Consider the following 18815-nt stretch of genomic DNA (forward strand, 5'->3'; position numbering starts at 1 on the left):
ACCAGTTATCAAAGTGCAGCCACTGAATGAATATCAGATCACATTGTGTTGTTCAAGGATTTCTACCTGATCACACTATTATGACTGCTTACAGCTGCCTCACAGTCTTTCACTCTAATATTCTACCTATCACAGGGCCATGATTATGATTAGCCAAGTCAATAGCCCTCACCACACATTTCCCTTGAAAAAATAAAACAGACAAGTTGTCACAGTGTGCTATGCAATCTTTTCGCGAGATCTACATGGAAATCAACTGGCTTCAACAACACTGAATGTGTTTATATTCTTTTGCTAGTTATTATTGAGCCTGAATGATCTGGGTTCCCTTCTCCTCCACTCCTCCCCTCATCTCCTCTTGCCCATGTGGAGGCACTTAATAATGGCTCAGCAGGTCATGTGACGGTCATATTTACTAGAGCAAAGAGAAGCATGGAAGCAAGGCGATGTGCCATTTTCAGTAAATATTACCCATATGGTCAAAGATCAGCCAAGACAAGCACTTATCTTGCTAAGAGATACTGAAAGTGACATCATTCACTATGAAATAAAAAACTCCAAGCTACATTCTCTGCAAATTTACACTCCAAATGTTAGCAGTAACTTTATTCTTAAAAGTTTTGGATAGAAATGACCAGGTTGGTATTAATCTTCAACATAGTACATGACCATGAATTAACCTTAACTTTAATAACTTACTGTATGTAAAGTGAGTTTAGTCAGCCTAATAACTGAAGATTTTATATGTTATGATTCTGAACTTTATACAGTGAAAACTAATTTCGTATGGAACGGTTTGGATTACCTGCTAATTGATATAACATTGATATTAGAGTTGCTTGAAGTAAATTAGGTTAAATCTATCATCAATAGGGTTATGGTAAGGGAACTTAAAGGATACATAGAGAAACTGGCCTAATAATACTGGGCTTTTCTAACACAAAAGAAAGAAAAACTGTTGATTTTATAATCTGGAATTCTTTCTAAACATTAACCTTAACATTGGAGGGCAAGGCACTGCTTTTCTCTGACCTGCTGCCACTGCTTGGATTAAGAAAGTGTCACCAGCAGTGTGCTGACATCAACAGAAGGAATAGTCAGGAATAGCAAACTTAGCATGCTTACATTGTCAGCTTGATTTATCAACCTGCTACAAATTGAGCTAGGTTAAGAAAAGGCCATAAAAAAGACATTTTCTGCTGATTATAATCTGATCCCTGTGGCCTGGTGAATAATGCACATACCCTGGCACTTTTTCACAGGCGTAACCTGAGACTCTCTTGAGTAAAGTGAGCAAGCAGAAATGTGACGACAAAATGCCAGCTGTCTTCTTTACTATTCAGTCTCATTGATGGGCTCAATAAGAAACTGTGTTTAACTCATAGCGCCTCAGCATGAAATCTTTAGCTATGAATCTACACCATTAGAAATTACCCACAGACATATATAGAATATAGAATTCCACACAAGCAACAGGAGAAACTATTTAGAATGACAGAATTAAAGTTTAGAACTATTTCATCTTCAGTAACTGCTGTGGTCAGGAGCCTATTGCAGTGGTCCATTGCAGGGCAAGCACAAGTACCTAGGGGTAATTTTAATGTAGCCAGTTCACCTACCAGAATGTTATTGGGTGGTGAGAGGAAACCAAAGAAACCAACACAGACATGGGGAGAATATGCCTAAACAATTGTATTTTCTTTCAAATATATTCAGTACTACGCAAAAGTCTCAGGCACATGCAAAGAAATACTGTAAAGCAAAGACGCCTTCAGAAATTAATAAGATTATATGTTTCTACATAAAAACTCTGCTATGAAAAACAGTAGTTTTTCTCTAATAGTAAAAACTAAACCGAGTCAATATTTGGTGTTGCAACCCTTTGCTTTTTAAAAATTAATCAGTATTCTCAGGTACACTTTGTGCAGTTTTATGAGGAAATTGGCTGGTAAGTTTTACTGCGCATCTTGAAGAATCTGCCACAGTTCCTCTGGAGACTTTAACTGTCATGCTTGCTTCTGTTTTGCAGGTAAAACCCGACAGACGTCATTATTTTTTTTATCTGAAAAGTGGTGTATTATGTAATATGTTACTTTCTTTAATGACATGCAAATATTTTCTGTAGCATTTCATTTTTTTGTTGGAAATATCCCACTGGATGCACCAGTTGGGGCAGGGGAGGTGTTTTATTTTCATATGATGTGGGTGCGAGAATGAAGGACACAGGTATGAAGCTAGTGGGACAAATAAAAGACTACATTCATTAACATGAAGGTGCAGCAGTTCTTACTAAATGCCTGGTTAGGGTCATGGTGGTTTAAATTAGGCTATTAGTTTGTTTTAATTTTGGAAAATAGAACCAACTAAATTTATTAGGTAATATCATGGGCAGGGACTAAAAAATAATAATTGTGTGAGTGGAATTAAGAAACCTTTAGATTCATTTGCACACCAAGCTAATAGTGCTGACAGTTTTTTCCAGTGTTTTTGAGTGGCATATGGTTAATTTAAAGAAAAACCTTATGATTTAGGTCATGTGCACTTCGGATTTAAATCAAATTATAGATATAGATACAAATATCTGGATCACATAACAAATACAGATACAGATAATGGCATTGCATTGCACCCCTAACCTGTACACATCAGGTAATGGATATAAAAATACATAAGCAGTTAAAAATAACATTAAGCACAATCAGGGCCACAACATAAAGTTTCACCTGTCTGAAGCAGAAAAACATGGTCTCAAACCTGAGAATATAAAGGAGCTTAAACTGTTCTGCATGGAGGAGTGAATTAAGACTCCTCTACAAGTGTCTTTAGACATTACAGGAAATGACTCAGTGCTGATTATCTCCAGGGCAGAAGTCACAAATTATTCATTGTGAGGGTGTCAATTATTTTTGTCAATAATAATTACAAAACTAGTGTTGTGTAGATTAAAAAAAACTATACAATGTCTCTGCATGTTTGAGCTCAAAATATCACTTCTATTTAAGGATTATCAAACTGGGGTTAATGTTCCAAAACACAAAAGGTGGGCTGTCCAGTAGTTTGATAAGAATGTATGTAGAGAAGTAGTTGCCATTCAATAAAAACATGTGGCGCTCTGACTACTCCCTATTAATCATTTAGCCCTTTTAACATTAGTAATCTGTCTCTGTCATCTATTAGAATGCATGAGTGAGTTTCCAACAGAGAAGTGATTTTAAACACAATATTCTTTGACGCATTCCATAAATAATGTCGGTATCCAGTGACTGTAAAATATTCATAATGCACATAATGTATTGCTCGTGTTCCTACATTAAATTAAATCCAGACACAGCCAGTGTAGGCTCGTGTTGAAAATGTTGAAGCAAATTATAATTGCCAATTAATATATCTCAACCCAAAGAGGAGAACTCTTACCTTAATAGTGAGCATGACATGGGTGTGGCTCTTCAGGACTTCCACAGCATTGCTGTGTGTAATATCTTCAAAACTCACTCCATTTGCTGCCAGAATCTGGTCTCCCATTTTAATACCATTTTGCTCTGCCAAGCCACCAGGGTCCAGCCTAATCAACAAACCAAGCAAATAAACAACTTAGACTTTGCAGCCTAAGACAGGGACTACAAAGCAAGAAATTCATAAAATCTCATTAAATATAAACCACAGAGACGCAGCTCCTTCTTCGTCCATACTTTGAGACATAGATGCCCAGGCCAAACTCTTTGCCACCACGGATGTTAAAGCCCAGGCAGTAATCATCTGAGGTGGTGTAGAGGTGCACTATCCGGCGCAAAGCTCCATCTGAGCTGACCTCAGAGGGGGTGTGACCACTCTCTTCCACCACCATCCTTCGATGGATTAGATCCACCCTACACACAATTAAATTTTTACAAAACACATAACTATACACATAATTGCCTGCATTTGCACAACACAATAAAACTTTTCTAGTTAACATAGACTGGCACAAAATCTCACACCAAATTACATATGTACCAACATTTAAAAATTATACATTTAAAAACATACTTGCTAACACATACAAAACCATTCATCCATAATCGTGGACACATGCTAGTACAGTGATCATATCACTTAATGAAATGGCAGTATACCCTTTCCCCATTGTATGGTGAAAGAGTAGCTGGAAAGAAAGATAATGAGCAAAGGCCAAGAGTCAGTCGGTTTCCACACTGCTGGGCATGAAAGACAGAGGATGGTGACAGGGCCAGAACAGCTTTCACTGTCCTGTTTTATGTGATTCGTTTTGATGCGTTAATTAGTAATTCAGAATCAACAGGAATCACCAGGCAGACTGAAAATAAACTTTTTATACAGGTATATGTCCACTGAGACACACTGAGTCACTGACACCGACCATACTCATTTGTATTAGCATTACAGTTTATATTTGGTCAAAATCAAGCTGGCCAAATGTTGAGACTCTAGGTCATCACAAGACATTGTAATATTACCAGGAAGTTTTTAAAAAGGTCCTGAACTGTGAAATAGCCTGCAATAATCATGAACTGTATTATGCCTGTCTATGTCCAGATATTATAATAAACATTTCTTTTTAAACAGAAATTGGCCTAAAGCAGCTTAATTTGGAATGTAGAATTAAATGATGAGCCATGACATCTTAAATTACAACAATAATTTGACCATAACCATGCCAGAATTGTCCACATGATCATATATTTGAATGTATGTTAAAAATTCTTCCCTTACCATGTGGTCTTCTCTTTGGAGTAGCGGATTCCAGGCACTTTCCCTACACGCCTAACCACCATGCGCAGGCGGTTGTTCCCTGTCAAAACCTTCACAGCACTGCTCATGGTGATGCTTTCCAGGCTGATCCCATTCACTTCCACCAGCCTGTCCCCAACAGACAACCCTGCAAATTCTGCCGTACACATACAAAACATTTCAGGCATGGAATCGCTTAAACAGAAGCAGTATATCACACTAACGTCAGACCAGGGTTTCACTAGAAGATCACTTTTAACATGAGTTAATAAGAGATCAATGGTCTGTGCAGTTGTATAGAGAACGCAATTAAATATTGTTTTTTTTACTTTTATACTTTTACTTTAACTATTACTAACGTGCTAAAACAGAGTAATACTTTGTAATACAGTGTATGTATGTATACCTGCAGAGCTATTGTCCTCCACTTTGCTAACAAAGATGCCAAGGCCATGCTCTGAGCCACCACGCACACTGAAGCCCAGCCTACCATCCTCACTCTTGTCCACAGTGATTGTGTGGATGTCTTCACTATCATCCCCACCTGTAGTCAGACAGCACCACACACAACATTTAAATAATGACGTTAATATTCACTTTCACATAAATTTCAGATGTTCCTATCTTATAGCAGAAGCTTTTAAATTCAACTGAACATCAGACCTGTTGATTATACTAGTAACTCACCATCCACAGGTGAATTGATGAGGATGACTCTACCCATTGGGGAGGAAGATCTCATTCCCTTCTGCCGCTGTTGCTTCTTGTGCAAGTATCGTGGCAAAGTGGAGGTTCCCGGGCCTCCTGGGTGGGTGTTAGGATGGGCCCCATTCGTCATCTCTCTGTGGGACTCAGCAGATGAATAAGCCATGATGAGATTGGGACCCCTCCTCGAACCCTCATTCAGGGATTGTGGTTCGACAAGGAAAGGGAGCAACTGGACTGGAGGACTGGTAGGTCAGTGCCAGGCACCAGAAGGTGGACTGTGCTAAGGAAAACTCTGTTGCAATGGCACAAGAGAACAAGCCTGTAAAGGCTCCTGCAATATTTGCCAAGAGTGTTATTCTGCACGGTTCCAGCATATGTCAAAGGGGCTAGGTTCAGTGAATTCAGTGAATCCAAGTAGACTTCCTGGAAAAGCTAAAGAAAAACATACGTCTTTGAGTGGAGGTTTTGAGGATGTTGAGGTATTTTTGTCCAGACTAAGAGCTTCCACTGGCTAAACAAGGGCTGGAGTAATCCTTCACAGCTCATATGCATGACAATAGTCATTTATCTACTATTTCCCGACCTTCACTTACTCATAAACAATAATGAGAAAGGATTGGCGATCCGTGAGGAACAGCTTGCAATGTCGATGATTTCCCAAGGGACGTAAGGTGATATGAGCAGGTAATACATTCCAGAAAGGGAATGGTACACTACACTCTCCCCAGTTTAAGTAAGATGTTCCTGAAACAAAGGCATAACTGCTTAGAATTGGGACTTTTCACAATGTTTACTTTAAGGGCTAAGCAGTTAAGTTCTACAGTAATGTGAAGAGCTGTGACAGAGTAAGCAGCATCCATCCTGTGAGGTGTTTATATCCAGCACCGTGGACAGCGCTCACACAACAAGCTGCCGAAAAGCGGGAAACTATCTGGTGCCATTTTAAAACTAAAGCAATTTGGACACTTCCTCTGGACCAAAAACTAGCTCAAACACAACTGCAATGCTTAGACTTGCCATGTGGTGTCAAGCTGGCCTGGTTGAAATAGTGTTTATGTTTAGCTTAGTTCAATTGGGTATCAGGTGCAACTTCTGCAATCAAAAGAAAACAAGTAACATTATAATTCGACACAGTTTGGATCCCAGCATCATTGAAAACAGGATTTCACACAAACACACTAATGAAGCCAGAGGGGGAACACACACATGGTGATATAGCTATGACTTTTCTATTAATAAATAGCCTATATGTGAATGTCACCAGTCATTTGAACTAGAACCAGTATATAGGTTATATAAAAACACAAGCAAATGAGCACAGTCAGTATTACCTGTCTCCATGCTGCGCTGAATGAGCTCACCTGAGGCAGAGTGAGGTTAGTAGTGATCCAGCCCGCCTCTCAGACAGGCTGATTGGATTACCTGAACCAGCTTAAAGTTGCCATTGTAAGCTCATTTGATCTAGAGTATGACAATCGTTTCTCATGGCATTAGAGCATTACACAAGCATATATAATGTGTAAGAAATTTAATTATAACTTAATACGTATTGTGTTTAGTACATGGTTATGCACGTAACATTTTTTTCTTTAAGCTGAAGTTTCCCTTTAAGAATTTTGGCCTATCCAGAATGCCTTACGAACAATGTTGTGATGGAAAGGCATTTTCCTGCGGTGTTACACTTCCACCTACTGGCCTTACCACGTCAATGCAAGTGTGAAACGTAAAAATAGGCCCCCCTTGTGTGACACTGGTATAAAGTTGGTTTGAAGTTGGACGTTCGATATTCGCAGATATGCGGAAATTAAGGGACCGTCTCTAAAGTTATATACGACATGGTTATACACGTTTCTAACTTCAATAGCATTTGAAGGGAATGACTTACAGCCATATAACCAACTGTAAAGTGTTCATCTAGGTGTCAGGTATGATGCACACCTTTTAGATTCTTGATATTTAACCCTACAATGCATGAACCAAAAAAAACCTTCACGAATGCATAAAGGGGGTCAAAATGACCCGTACTGGATTGAATGGTTTTCTTCAAAAATTTCCGCATATCCACAAATAGCGAATGTCCAACATCAAACCAAGTTTATACCAGTCTGTGAGACTAACCTTCAGCAGCAGTAATTCTTATTCTCTAAAAACCACATAAGATTATCAGGTTGGTCTTGTTTTCTATTAACTGTTGTTAATGACACAAAATTTCAACCCAAGATTAAGCTTAGGAAAGCCACCCTTATGTTACTAAGCTAATGCTGAATCATTTCGAAATATGACCATAAAGAATGAATACAGTTTACAAGGTCGTATGTGCATCATGGGAAAGACATAAAATAATACTCTAAGTATTATTTACTCTAATACTCTAAGTAAAGTATTCCTCCAGGTTAACATGGTGATAAAGTAATGACCACAAGGTCATCCAGGCGTCTGAACTCAGCTGTGTTGCTCTACAGCAAATACTGCAAATAACTCACAAACTGTGCCGGTGTGACAGCAAACCCCGCCCTACGTGCTCAACCAATCACCGCGCTCTTTCGCAACACCGCCTCGATACACGCGCGCAAACACGCGCACAAACACGCGCACGCGCGTAACACCGCAGACGTCAAACTGTGTAGAAACGGTGGTGGAGAGGTCATTGAATTTATCAGGCATCTCGAGCTGCATATTCTGTTTTTGATTTTGATAAAGGTATGTTTCTGGGCTTAGACTATTTGAATAAAGACGTTAATTAACCGAAACGATAATTATTTCCGAAAGTGACATTACTAGCACGTAGCATAGCTAGCTAGCTAGCTAGCTAGCTAGCTGTGTCGGCTAGCTAGGTTAAATTGCCGGGTTGTTGTTTGTTAGCTGGAGAGCTACCTCAGCTGGCTAAGTCTGAAAGTGTAGTAGTTACACCACCAGCTATTGAACGTTTATTGATTTGATGTCTGCAGTTGAATATTAAAACGCATCTCTATCGAAGATGCACAAGAGTTAACCAACATCTTTATGATAATTTTAGTTGGCTAGCTCAGCCTTGGTTATCTTGCTAATACCGAGCTGTCTGTTCTTGAGGTTTAAAAGTTGACCAGGTTGGATGATGATGATGATTGGCGTAATTCCATATTTCAAAAAGGATGAAGCATCAGCAAACAAATCATTACTTAAACTTAAGGCTGTGTGAGGGTACATCCATCAGGATATTACAGAAAAATAATCAATTACATGTAGGATGTTTGTCAGGTTTTCTTAGTAAACTAACCTTTGTCAGGTTTAAACTAGTTTAATTGAAGCTACAAACAAGATACTTTTACAAAATTCATAGATCTCAGTGTTTTACTTTCGAAATGGATGAATCGATGGTATTCTTACAAGTTTTAATTACTGACAGTCTGAAAAACAGGCTTGTGCAGGACTCAGCGTTCCTGATCTACAGCTCAGGCTACATTCATGTACACTGAAGAGTTAGCACTCATAAGATCTGTGTTTGATCATTGTCTGAACTTGTTTTTAAACATGACAAGTCTCTTCATGCAGCAAAACTATGATGGATAGAAAACCTGTAACGCAAGAGAATTTTTGCATAATTGAATCATCCAGACTGAGGTTTTCTGAGTCTGAGTGCTGCATGTAACCGGGTTTATTTGTGTGACCATAATTTTATTTTAAAAGAGGGTTACGTGTTGTGTTCTTTATAGACAGAACGGAGAAGAGAAAGGATGTCTGGGGATTTGCCGCTGAACATCAACATTAAGGAGCCACAGTGGGACCAGAGTACGTTTATGGGCAGAGCTCAGCATTTCTTCACAGTGACTGACCCAAGAAATGTGCTGCTCTCCAATGAGGTTCTGGAGGGTGCGCGAGTCATTGTGGAGGATTACAGGTCAGCGGGGGGTTCACCTAAACTGCACTCTGGATGTCCTGAGGAGTTTCCTCTTATACCACAGCAATTTAGCTAGTTCTATATATATAAAAAAAAAAATTATTAATGAAGGGCACATCATTATTTTTTATCAACTTATTGTTACATTTTATGTTGTTCCAGTGAAGGGAAATGGTAATGCTAAAGCGTGCAAAGACATTCTATACCAGTGTTTCCCAATCCGGGTGCCGTCTGATGAGAGCAGGGGTGTCGTGTAAAAATCCTTCAGACATTTCTAAAATGGTAAAATGTGCATAAAACCTTTAATATATATGATAAATATCTGATGTCTGAAATAATGACACAGACACAGAAATAATAAGACACACACGCACACCTAACAATAATTATTAAAAAAAATAAATAATTCCCTCCCCCTCGCTGACATGTCAGCAGCACATCAATTTCAGTATGCGTGTGTTTTATCCTAATATTTAGCGTGTGACGATGCATGTGTAGTGCAAAAGAATATGGACAGATTTCTTAAAAGAAAAGCTCCAGATGCTTCTGGACCATCAACTTCATCCTCAGTGTAGCTAACACTGTCTAGCATTAGTGTTTGTGTAGGGTGCCACAAATTTTTGAAAATTTTCATAGGGGGCTGTGACTGGAAAAAAGGTTGGGAAAAGCTGTTCTATACAATCATGTGCTTTTGAGAGGAAGCACATTTGGGTGTGATGGTCATCTGTCCACTTTTTAGTACTTTTGGCCATGTAGTGTATGTGTTAAAAACCAGCACATTAATATAAAGTTGTGATTTGCCTAAGAGCTGCTGTTGGAGAAAATTAATCAACATCTTCCAACCAATCAGAATTAAAAGTTCAACTGCATTTGGTATAAACACAATTTGGCTAGTAATTTTACGGACTATGTTATTGACACACATTTACATTATCTATAGTGTAAGCCAGTGGTTCTCAAACAGGGGGGCGTGGAGAGATCGGAAGGGGAGCGTAAATTGTTTAAAAATAAATAAATAAATAAAAAACACAGACAGGGCATCATTTGGGTACAAGGTGTATTTTATTGCTTTTGATATAGTATGTGCATAAATGGAAAACCCCCACATTCCCTCTCCCTCTGTATTTTGCTGTCAGTGCAGACCAGTGTTGCCAACTTTTCAGACCCCTTTAGCGCCTTTTTTTTTTTTTGCAAGATAAGCGACAAATCTATCGACTTTTTGGAAAAACCAGTGGTGCTGACAATTAGAAGGACATCTACTCTGTATGAAGCAATTGGTCGCACTTGTGACTGTTGAGGCATTAAAATAACTGACCGCTGTGTCCTTCTACACAGGAAAGGAATTGTGAAACCAGGCCTGACAGAGGATCAACTATGGAGGGCCAAATACATCTATGACTCTGCCTTTCATCCTGATACTGGTGAGAAGATGCTGCTGATTGGTCGCATGTCTGCACAAGTGCCAATGAACATGACCATCACAGGCTGCATGCTCACATTCTATAGGTAAGGGCATTATACATGTGCTGTACGTAGAAAGATTATTTATGTGTATTTATCCAACGTACCTCCCTTTTTTGTGCTGTATGGTGAACTGATATAATGATGTAAACTGGAAAGCATACAATTCATGATAGGAAGTGAGAGTATGGCAGGAAATGTAGTGAGTCATCAACAAATAAGTCACCATGGAAAAAAAATCTTCATACTGAGTTTTTCCAGTTTCTCTCCTGGTTGCATTTCATTTGTATTTCCTGTGTCCCAAATTCTCACATAGGTCTGGGTGATATGACATTTTTGTCATATCACTTTATACTTTTCCACAATACACAACATGGATCTCAATGTACAGGTTTGCTAACAAACTGCCAGCAAGACAGTAGTGCTGCATTTAACAACAGCCTGTGGAAATCTGAATTCAGTGATTCCTTCATTTAATTGTACAAATTATTATGCATGCTCTTTATTGGAAGCAGTTGATTAGATGTTGAAATGTTATTTTAAAAATACTGACTATATCTCAGGAAAGTGTATTATGACAAGATTGATCTTATGATAAATAGTTTTTGGATTTAATGGAGCATTTACTCAATTTGTTATTCATATTAGTCCTGTAATTTGTATTCTACCCCTGAGTGTGTGTAAGTTTATGCGTAAGAGGACTAATTTACAAATAGTGTCTACTAATGTAAACCTCGAATGATCGGCTTGTGTAAATGTGTGTGTGTGTGTGTATATGTATGTGTATATGTATGTGTATATATATATATATATATATATATATATATATATATATATATATATATATATATATATATATATATATATATATATATATAATTTAATTAATTAATAGGACATCTATTTTTTGAAGAAAACCATTCAATCCAGTACGGGTCATCAAGTCGCTATGAGTTACTGCAGTTTTATATTTGTTCTGGATTTTGCTGTAAAATTTAAATTGCTTATTTATTTGAATTACACACAAGTTGAATGTATATTTTGTGAAGCCCAGTTAAAATCATTTTAGCGTTTTAAATAATTTATTACATGTAACTTTTTAATGGACTTTAATGCTGTGAATTCTTTATATTTGCAGATTTCTTGAATTAATACTGATGTGTGGTGAAAATTTCATGTGAATAACCTCATTGGAAATGTATTTACTAAAAAAAAAAATGTTGACGCGTCCAATACTTATTTCCTCCCCTGTATATAGTTTTACTGTCATCGACATGAGTCAAAATAACTTTCCCCCCTACCTATGAGAGAGCCATTTCAGCTGGGTGAGCTTTGCCTTTTATGGAGTTTTGTGGGTGTCACCAAATGCAAGCCAGCGCTGTTTTTTAGTTCGGTTATACAAACAACTTTACTAAAACATTGATCAATGAGGCCTAAGATTTTTAGGGAATTAACCATGTGATTCATGTAATCATGCCCAGGTCAAATTGCATCTGAGTTTGTTGGAAAATCATACCACACTGCTCAGACTTTCTACAACCATCAAACATCAACTGATCTGACAAAACCTGACCAACCTGTCTGTTGACATAAGCTAGGCTTTAGGGTAATGTACAGTATCTAGGGAATGCTGTGTTTTATTTTTTTCTCACATGATTCAATGAAGGTTCTTTTGTTTTGGCAACAAATTTTATCTACGTGGAATTGTTGAATGCAACATATTACAAGTTTATTTCTTGCATGTTTTTTAATCTTTGTGTTCATGTTTCTCTCTTATTCAGGACAACTCCTGCAGTTGTGTTCTGGCAGTGGGTCAACCAGTCCTTCAATGCCATCGTCAACTACACAAACCGCAGTGGAGATGCACCAATCTCTGTAAAGTAAGGACGCATTGATCTCCTTTATAGCAAGAGGCTTCATTATGAAAACCTATGGCAAAAAAAAAAAAACACTCCTGCCCACAGACGTGTAATGGAGCACTTCATCAATTATTGGAAGCATATACTCATGATGGTAAACATGCCGGCCAATCACATGCACTATATGGCCAAATGTTTGTGCAAACCTCTCCATCACACTCTTCCTTTCTCATTCCAAAACCATGTGCATTAACACCGTGTTGGTCCCCCTTTTGCTACTAAAGCTAAGCTAGTGACTGTAGCCATGACTAATTCTCCTTCTCCCCTTGCGGGTCAATCACAATAGTGTCCCACAGTGCCCTCAGGCTGTTTCTCATTGCAACAACATGACACAACAAGTCTGTATTGAGATTTCACTGACAGAAAATAAAAATAAAATAAACGTGCTAAAATAAAATAAATATTTAATTTAAGCCTATACAATTATATATTATTATATTGTATTATATTGTATAGTGATATAAGTTGAGTGGGGTTGAGGTCAGGGCTCTGTGCAGGCCACTCAAGGTCTTCTACATCAGCATCGGCAAATGTTCCTGGAGCTCGCTTTGTGTACATGAGCATTGTCATGCCTCTTAACTCCAGTGAAGTGAAAACGTAATTCTACAGCACACAAAGACATTTGTATGAACAATTATGCGCTTACAACTTTGCGGCAGCAGTTTGAGGAAGAACCACATTTACGTCTACGGCATTTGGCCATAGACGAAATTGATCTCATTTATACAACTGAGCAGTTGAGGGTTAAAGGCCTTGCAATGGGCCAGTAGTGGCAGCTTGGCAGTGCTGGGATTTGAACTCATGACCTTCTGATCAGTAGCCCAACATCTTAACCACTGCGGTACCACTGCACAAATGAGTGTGATGCTTAGGTGAACCTTTGGTCATATAGTGTATATTCAGATATAACTTTTTGTAGTGTTTGTCTACAGGCTAGGATGTAGTGGTAAGTGCAGATGGCTTAATGTTTTGTGCTATTAATCTTGTTATGATTTCAAATCATTATCAGTGCATGATGTCACCATTCTAGCTATGTCTGGTCAAAGCATACATTGCAAATTGTTTAACTCTACCTATATTGTTTTGAATTGCTTAATTTGCTATAATTTGCTTTAATGCTTTATTTAACATCAGTCTTTGTGTTTGGGCTTTTGCAGTCAGCTTGGAGCAGCCTATGTCAGTGCTACAACTGGAGCTGTAGTTACTGCTCTTGGCCTCAAATCCCTAACCAAGGTGAGAATTTTAAATGTCTACATCACATATAACTAGTGCTCTCGTTTTGTCTAGTGTACAGTACATAACACTTCCTGTCTCATACATTTAATGTAGTGAACCTGCCTATAAACTGTATCCTGTAAGATTTACCTGTTTGAGAGTAAAATCTTCATTTTCTGTGAAATAACAGCTATAAACTGTGTAATTCTCTTACTGCCTTATGTGAAACACTATTCATTTGTTAATAAATTACTTTTTGGGGGTTTTTTTGCCAGCACCTGCCAGCTATTATCGGCCGGTTTGTTCCATTTGCTGCAGTGGCAGCAGCAAACTGCATTAACATTCCCTTCATGAGACAACGGTGTGTTTAAATGGTTTAATCCAAGAATCATCAGTATTTATGTGTAGCAACACGTGTGGAGAAAACTCACCATTTATTGCCTTTATTTAGGGAACTGAAGTATGGTATTCCTGTCACTGATGAGGAGGGTAATCGCCTGGGAGAATCTGCCAGTGCTGCTCAGCAGGCCATTATACAGGTGGTGGTGTCCCGAATCGGCATGGCAGTACCAGCCATGGGTAAGGAGCCTGCACTATTTTAATAATTTCATGCTAATGTTGTCAGGGATTGTGCACAGACCAGGCCTGAACTCTAACACTTGTGCTCCAGCTAATCTAGTTCTTTATTGCTATTGAATCATTAGAGATGGATGATTTTTTTTTATATATATAGACTCAGCAGAGTGATAGATTTTAAAATAGACAGGTAGGCATCTCAGCTGTTACAGGCTGCACTCAAGAATGCATAATCAAAATTATGACCACGGTCCCAAAAATTGACAAAGAAATTTTAAATATTTTATGTTTTGTTGTTGTTTGTTTGTTTTGTGTGTTTCATTCTTTGCTGTGAATAACTGAAGTCTGAAACAAACCCCTACACCTTCCTTCTGTGTGCCTGGACTACCACTTTGTTATTCCTTGTTTTTCTGTGAGCTACCAGAACTTTTCTGAAGTATATTTTTCTGTATTCTGCTTACAGCTATTCCTCCGGTTATCATGAATGCCTTGGAGAAAAAAGCTTTCATGAAGGTAAAGTCATAGTGTCCTTTTTTTGTTTTGCTCCCAGGTCACCAGTCTTAGCTGTGCTGCTGTATCTGATAAGGGTTGTTTAATTATTAATGCTTAATCTGTCACACATTTGGATAGTAGCACATGTTACAGTACAATTCCTACTTTCCACCACTAGATGGCAATTAAGCTACCCAGTATGAGGCATAAACAAACACTAAATGAAGCAGGACATCAGGCTGTGGTTATCTAAGCCTGCTAACTTTGTGGAATCTTGATGCGAAGTCTAAACTGAGCTGGACTTTCAGCACTGTGTTGTGTGATCCATGAAACATGTAAATCTTCTCCCTCTTGCCCTCCAGCGCTTCCCAGTGCTCAATGCCCCAGTACAAGTTGGGCTTGTGGGATTATGGTAAGTTCCACTGTTAATGATTTCTGCATCACAGGCAGTAAAATGTCTGGATCATAGCTGATTATTAATTTTGTGTTTCCACTCTGGTAGTCTGGTGTTTGCTACTCCGTTGTGCTGCGCCCTATTCCCACAGAAGAGGTGAGTGCTTGCCTTAAACACATTTTCTTATTATTTTTTAAAGATGGTGGCTCTCTATTAGGTTGTTGGTGGCCCCATATATATATATATATATATATATATATATATATATATATATATATATATATATATATATATATATATATATATATATATAATATATATAAAATATATAAAAAATATAATGTGTGTGTGTGTGTGTGTGTGTGTAGCTCTATGAAGCTGAGCAGGCTGGAGCCTGAGCTGCAGGAGAGTATACGACAGAGCAGTCCTAACACAACCGTGGTTTATTTCAACAAGGGCTTGTAGAGAACTTTTCTTCAAGTCCAAACGGCTGTCTGTATTTTGCTGAGTTCAGTGGACACAACTTGAAGAGTAAATATCCAGTTTCTTTTTTTTGTTTTAGTTTTCTGTTTAAAAATGAAGTGTGTTGCAAAACCTGCACTTTCCCTCAAGATAACATGCAGTCCTGACTGATGTTTATCTAAAGCAGATGATACTATGAGGATGTTGGAGGATTTTTATTACTGCTGCATTTATGATCTGACCCCTTATGTGCTAATATAAATGTGTGGAGTCCCAAATTATTTTTTCACGTGAATTCTATTTATCATTATTTATTTCTATTTGCAAAAATACTTGACGTGTGTATTTGTTAGTGTGTTTAGACCTACAATATTTATACCTAACTTTCCAGACCAAACATCTGTCCACAGCTTAATGACAAGAAATGGCCTAGAAGAATCAATTTTGAGTCGTGGGATTATTTTTAGCTAGTTTAAAAGGTTTTATCTCCAGTATGTGCAATTGAAGTGCTCTTAATCCTTACAGAACTGACCTAATAGACTCCAGTGGATAGGAAAGTTGAGATGTATACACACTTCTTTATCAGTACGTTTACGTGGACAACAATAATCTGATATTAACCCGGTGAAGACAATACTCTGATTAAGAAACTATCATGTAAACAGTGATTATTGATGACCTTAATCCCTCGAAAGTCATACTTGAAGTAAACACAAATCGAATTAAGACGTGGAGTATTCCTGTTTTAGTCGCATTATCGAGGTGTATTACAGACATGTAAACACCTTAATCACATTATTAATGTTATGTGGGAGTTTTCAACACATTTTGCGACATAACACGATCACACACAGCAGAGCTCAACCGTTTGATGGCAAACGAGAGCACGGCCGTGTCCGAAACCACGTACTTACCTACTATATAAGGAGGTTAAATACACGTATTTCAGCTACTATATAGATGGTAAGTACGCGGTTTCGGACGCAGCCCACGGCTTCAAGCAGTCGTCTATTTGCACATGCAGCATGACAAATTAATTAACCGCACTTGAAGATTTCGTAAAATTAAAAATGAAACACCCAAAACTGTATACGGTACCATAACGAAGACCAACTGTATGTTGATACGTGAAATTCAGGAGGGAACGTCGGACGGTGTTAATTGATCTATGTTCTATAACATGTAAAACAGGAACATGAAAGGAATATTCTAAAATCGACTCATGTAAATACTATAATCAATATTGTCTTATTCAGAATAAGGTCAATAATTAGATTACTGCTGTCCATGTAAACGTTGTCTATAAATGCATCCAGATCTAAACTTTTTGGTGATTGATTGGTCAGTGTGTGTATCCTAAGCCTTGTGTGGTTTTTAACTAGTATGAGTGGTGCATATATATATATATATATATATATATATATATATATATATATATATATATATATATTATATAAATATAAATATAAATAAAATGTGTTACATTGTGGGTATAGATTGGTTTGTGGGTGTAGTAGTGGCGAAACTGCTGAACAACGTGGTGTCTGTGTAATGCTTAAAATGTCTAGTTTCTTTTTTGACTACAGGCCTTCATGAAGACAAATTTCCATTAACAGAGAAACATGTATCCGATAGCTAGAAATAGAATTATTACAGGTAAATGTTTTATATTTTATGCAATCACAGAAGCATGGCATATCCTTTTAAATTCTTTATTACTGGCAGTGGCATAGGAAATAAAATCTGTTGTTTGAACCTCAGCAGAAAAGTGAACTGCTGACATATCACCATACATCAGTCTTCTTTCACTCATCTAACGCACAACCATTTAACAATATTCATGATGGTTTTATAGCAAACTATGTTCACTGTAGCTTCAAATGATCTAAATTTACATATAGATAAATGTCAAACATACTGAAATGTATATTTGTTTAGAAATGTCAGCTAGATATAATCGGTATGTGTGCTTATACAGTTCTGAAATAAGCCATGATGGATGCACCATAAAATTATATTTATTTTTGTGTCATTGGATGTGGTTGTAGTGATGTACCAAAAATGTTGTTATAATCCTGTTACAATATTAAGAACTCTCTGGAATTCCAGTTGTATTTGGAGCATATGATCAAATGTAGTTCATACAATATTCTAGTGAGATAATGTTTTTTGTTGTTTTGTGAAGTGTTTCTGTGGATGAATGGAACATACTTCGCAGTGATTCTTTTGTCTTTCCATTTGAACGGTGTTGTATCATTTTTTTTTTGGAAAAAAAAAACATGCTCTTATTGTCCCTAGAGTGGCAAGCAGACATCTCTACTACTGTACGGTTACCATTCATGCTCAATACTTGGGCTGATGCACCAAACACCTGGCTTCTTTTAACTATGGTTTTGGACATTATGTAAATATAACGTTTAATTAATAATTATAATGAATGTTTTCAGATACAAGACCCATATGATATAAATGTAATGTTAAATGCCCAATAGCAATGTGGACCTGTATAACAATGGTAAAATGTTGGCTTGGGGTGTTCATTAGCGGTTTTTAGCGTAAATGCAGATCATAGAATTAGGTTAAGAATGGCACAAAATGTCTTGACTCCAGCACTCCTGTTTCAATACTGAAGTATGTTAAGAAGTGAGCACATTCTGAACCACCTTGCATTCAGAATCATCCTTTGTGAATGTACTGTAAGTAATCACAGTATGTAACGAACCTCTGACTAATAAAGTTATAGCACAAGTTTGCAATATCATCTGTTTGGTCTTTTCTAAAAGTCCTTTTAAGATGTGAGGTTTCCACCGTCTAAAATTTGAGCTCATCCTAGGAGTTTGTCCCAAATAAAAAAGGTCATTTTACAAGCAGCGGATACTAAAATACTAGATTTTCTTTAATACTCACCTGGTGTTATGAAAAGGTTAGATTTGCTGATTGTACTGTGGATTTTATATTCTCAAAA

At 37.5% G+C, this 18815-nt stretch overlaps 2 protein-coding genes across 8 annotated transcripts in view; one reads left to right on the plus strand and one right to left on the minus strand.

Annotated features, from left to right (window-relative positions):
• pdzd7a (PDZ domain containing 7a) overlaps positions 1-8001 on the minus strand; it is a 28743-nt gene extending 20742 nt beyond the window's left edge. For 4 of the 6 annotated variants that reach the window (XR_008385565.1, XM_053621011.1, XM_053621008.1 and 1 more), the window contains exons 1-8: positions 7817-7921; positions 6786-6915; positions 6048-6198; positions 5434-5886; positions 5153-5290; positions 4729-4903; positions 3690-3866; positions 3415-3562 (exon numbers count right to left, since the gene is read on the minus strand). Coding sequence is in view for 5 of the 6 variants with exons in the window: in XM_053621011.1 (XP_053476986.1) it covers positions 3415-3562; positions 3690-3866; positions 4729-4903; positions 5153-5290; positions 5434-5617 (822 nt within the window). In the remaining variant the exon portion in view is untranslated. The other 2 variants (XM_053621009.1, XM_053621010.1) reach the window with 2 other exon arrangements.
• A 46-nt stretch (positions 8002-8047) lies between these two features.
• Positions 8048-18598, plus strand: sfxn3 (sideroflexin 3). 2 transcript variants are annotated; one of them, XM_053621020.1, is made up of 11 exons: positions 8048-8154; positions 9147-9331; positions 10667-10837; positions 12574-12672; positions 13869-13944; positions 14202-14287; positions 14378-14505; positions 14966-15015; positions 15357-15406; positions 15497-15544; positions 15757-18598. In XM_053621020.1, exons 2-11 carry the CDS (start codon positions 9168-9170, stop codon positions 15851-15853), a joined length of 969 nt encoding a protein of 322 aa, XP_053476995.1. In that variant the 5' UTR covers positions 8048-8154; positions 9147-9167; the 3' UTR covers positions 15854-18598. The 2 variants fall into 2 exon arrangements, with proteins under 2 accessions (XP_053476995.1, XP_053476996.1); XM_053621021.1 differs by lacking the exon at positions 8048-8154 and having other exon boundaries at positions 9147-9222.
• The last annotated feature ends 217 nt before the right edge of the window (positions 18599-18815 follow it).

This window comes from Ictalurus furcatus, chromosome 3, assembly GCF_023375685.1.
Source record: "Ictalurus furcatus strain D&B chromosome 3, Billie_1.0, whole genome shotgun sequence".
NCBI lineage: Eukaryota > Metazoa > Chordata > Actinopteri > Siluriformes > Ictaluridae > Ictalurus > Ictalurus furcatus.

What these genes read in the sequence shown, in the direction of transcription:
- sfxn3 (XM_053621020.1), top strand. Translation starts at nt 9,168, where the DNA reads ATGTCTGGGGATTTGCCGCTGAACATCAACATTAAGGAGCCACAGTGG. An exon ending in TGCATGCTCACATTCTATAG is followed by an intron (nt 10,838 to 12,573) that starts GTAAGGGCATTA and finishes TCTCTTATTCAG; the next exon opens with GACAACTCCTGCAGTTGTGT. An exon ending in ATTCCCTTCATGAGACAACG is followed by an intron (nt 14,288 to 14,377) that starts GTGTGTTTAAAT and finishes GCCTTTATTTAG; the next exon opens with GGAACTGAAGTATGGTATTC.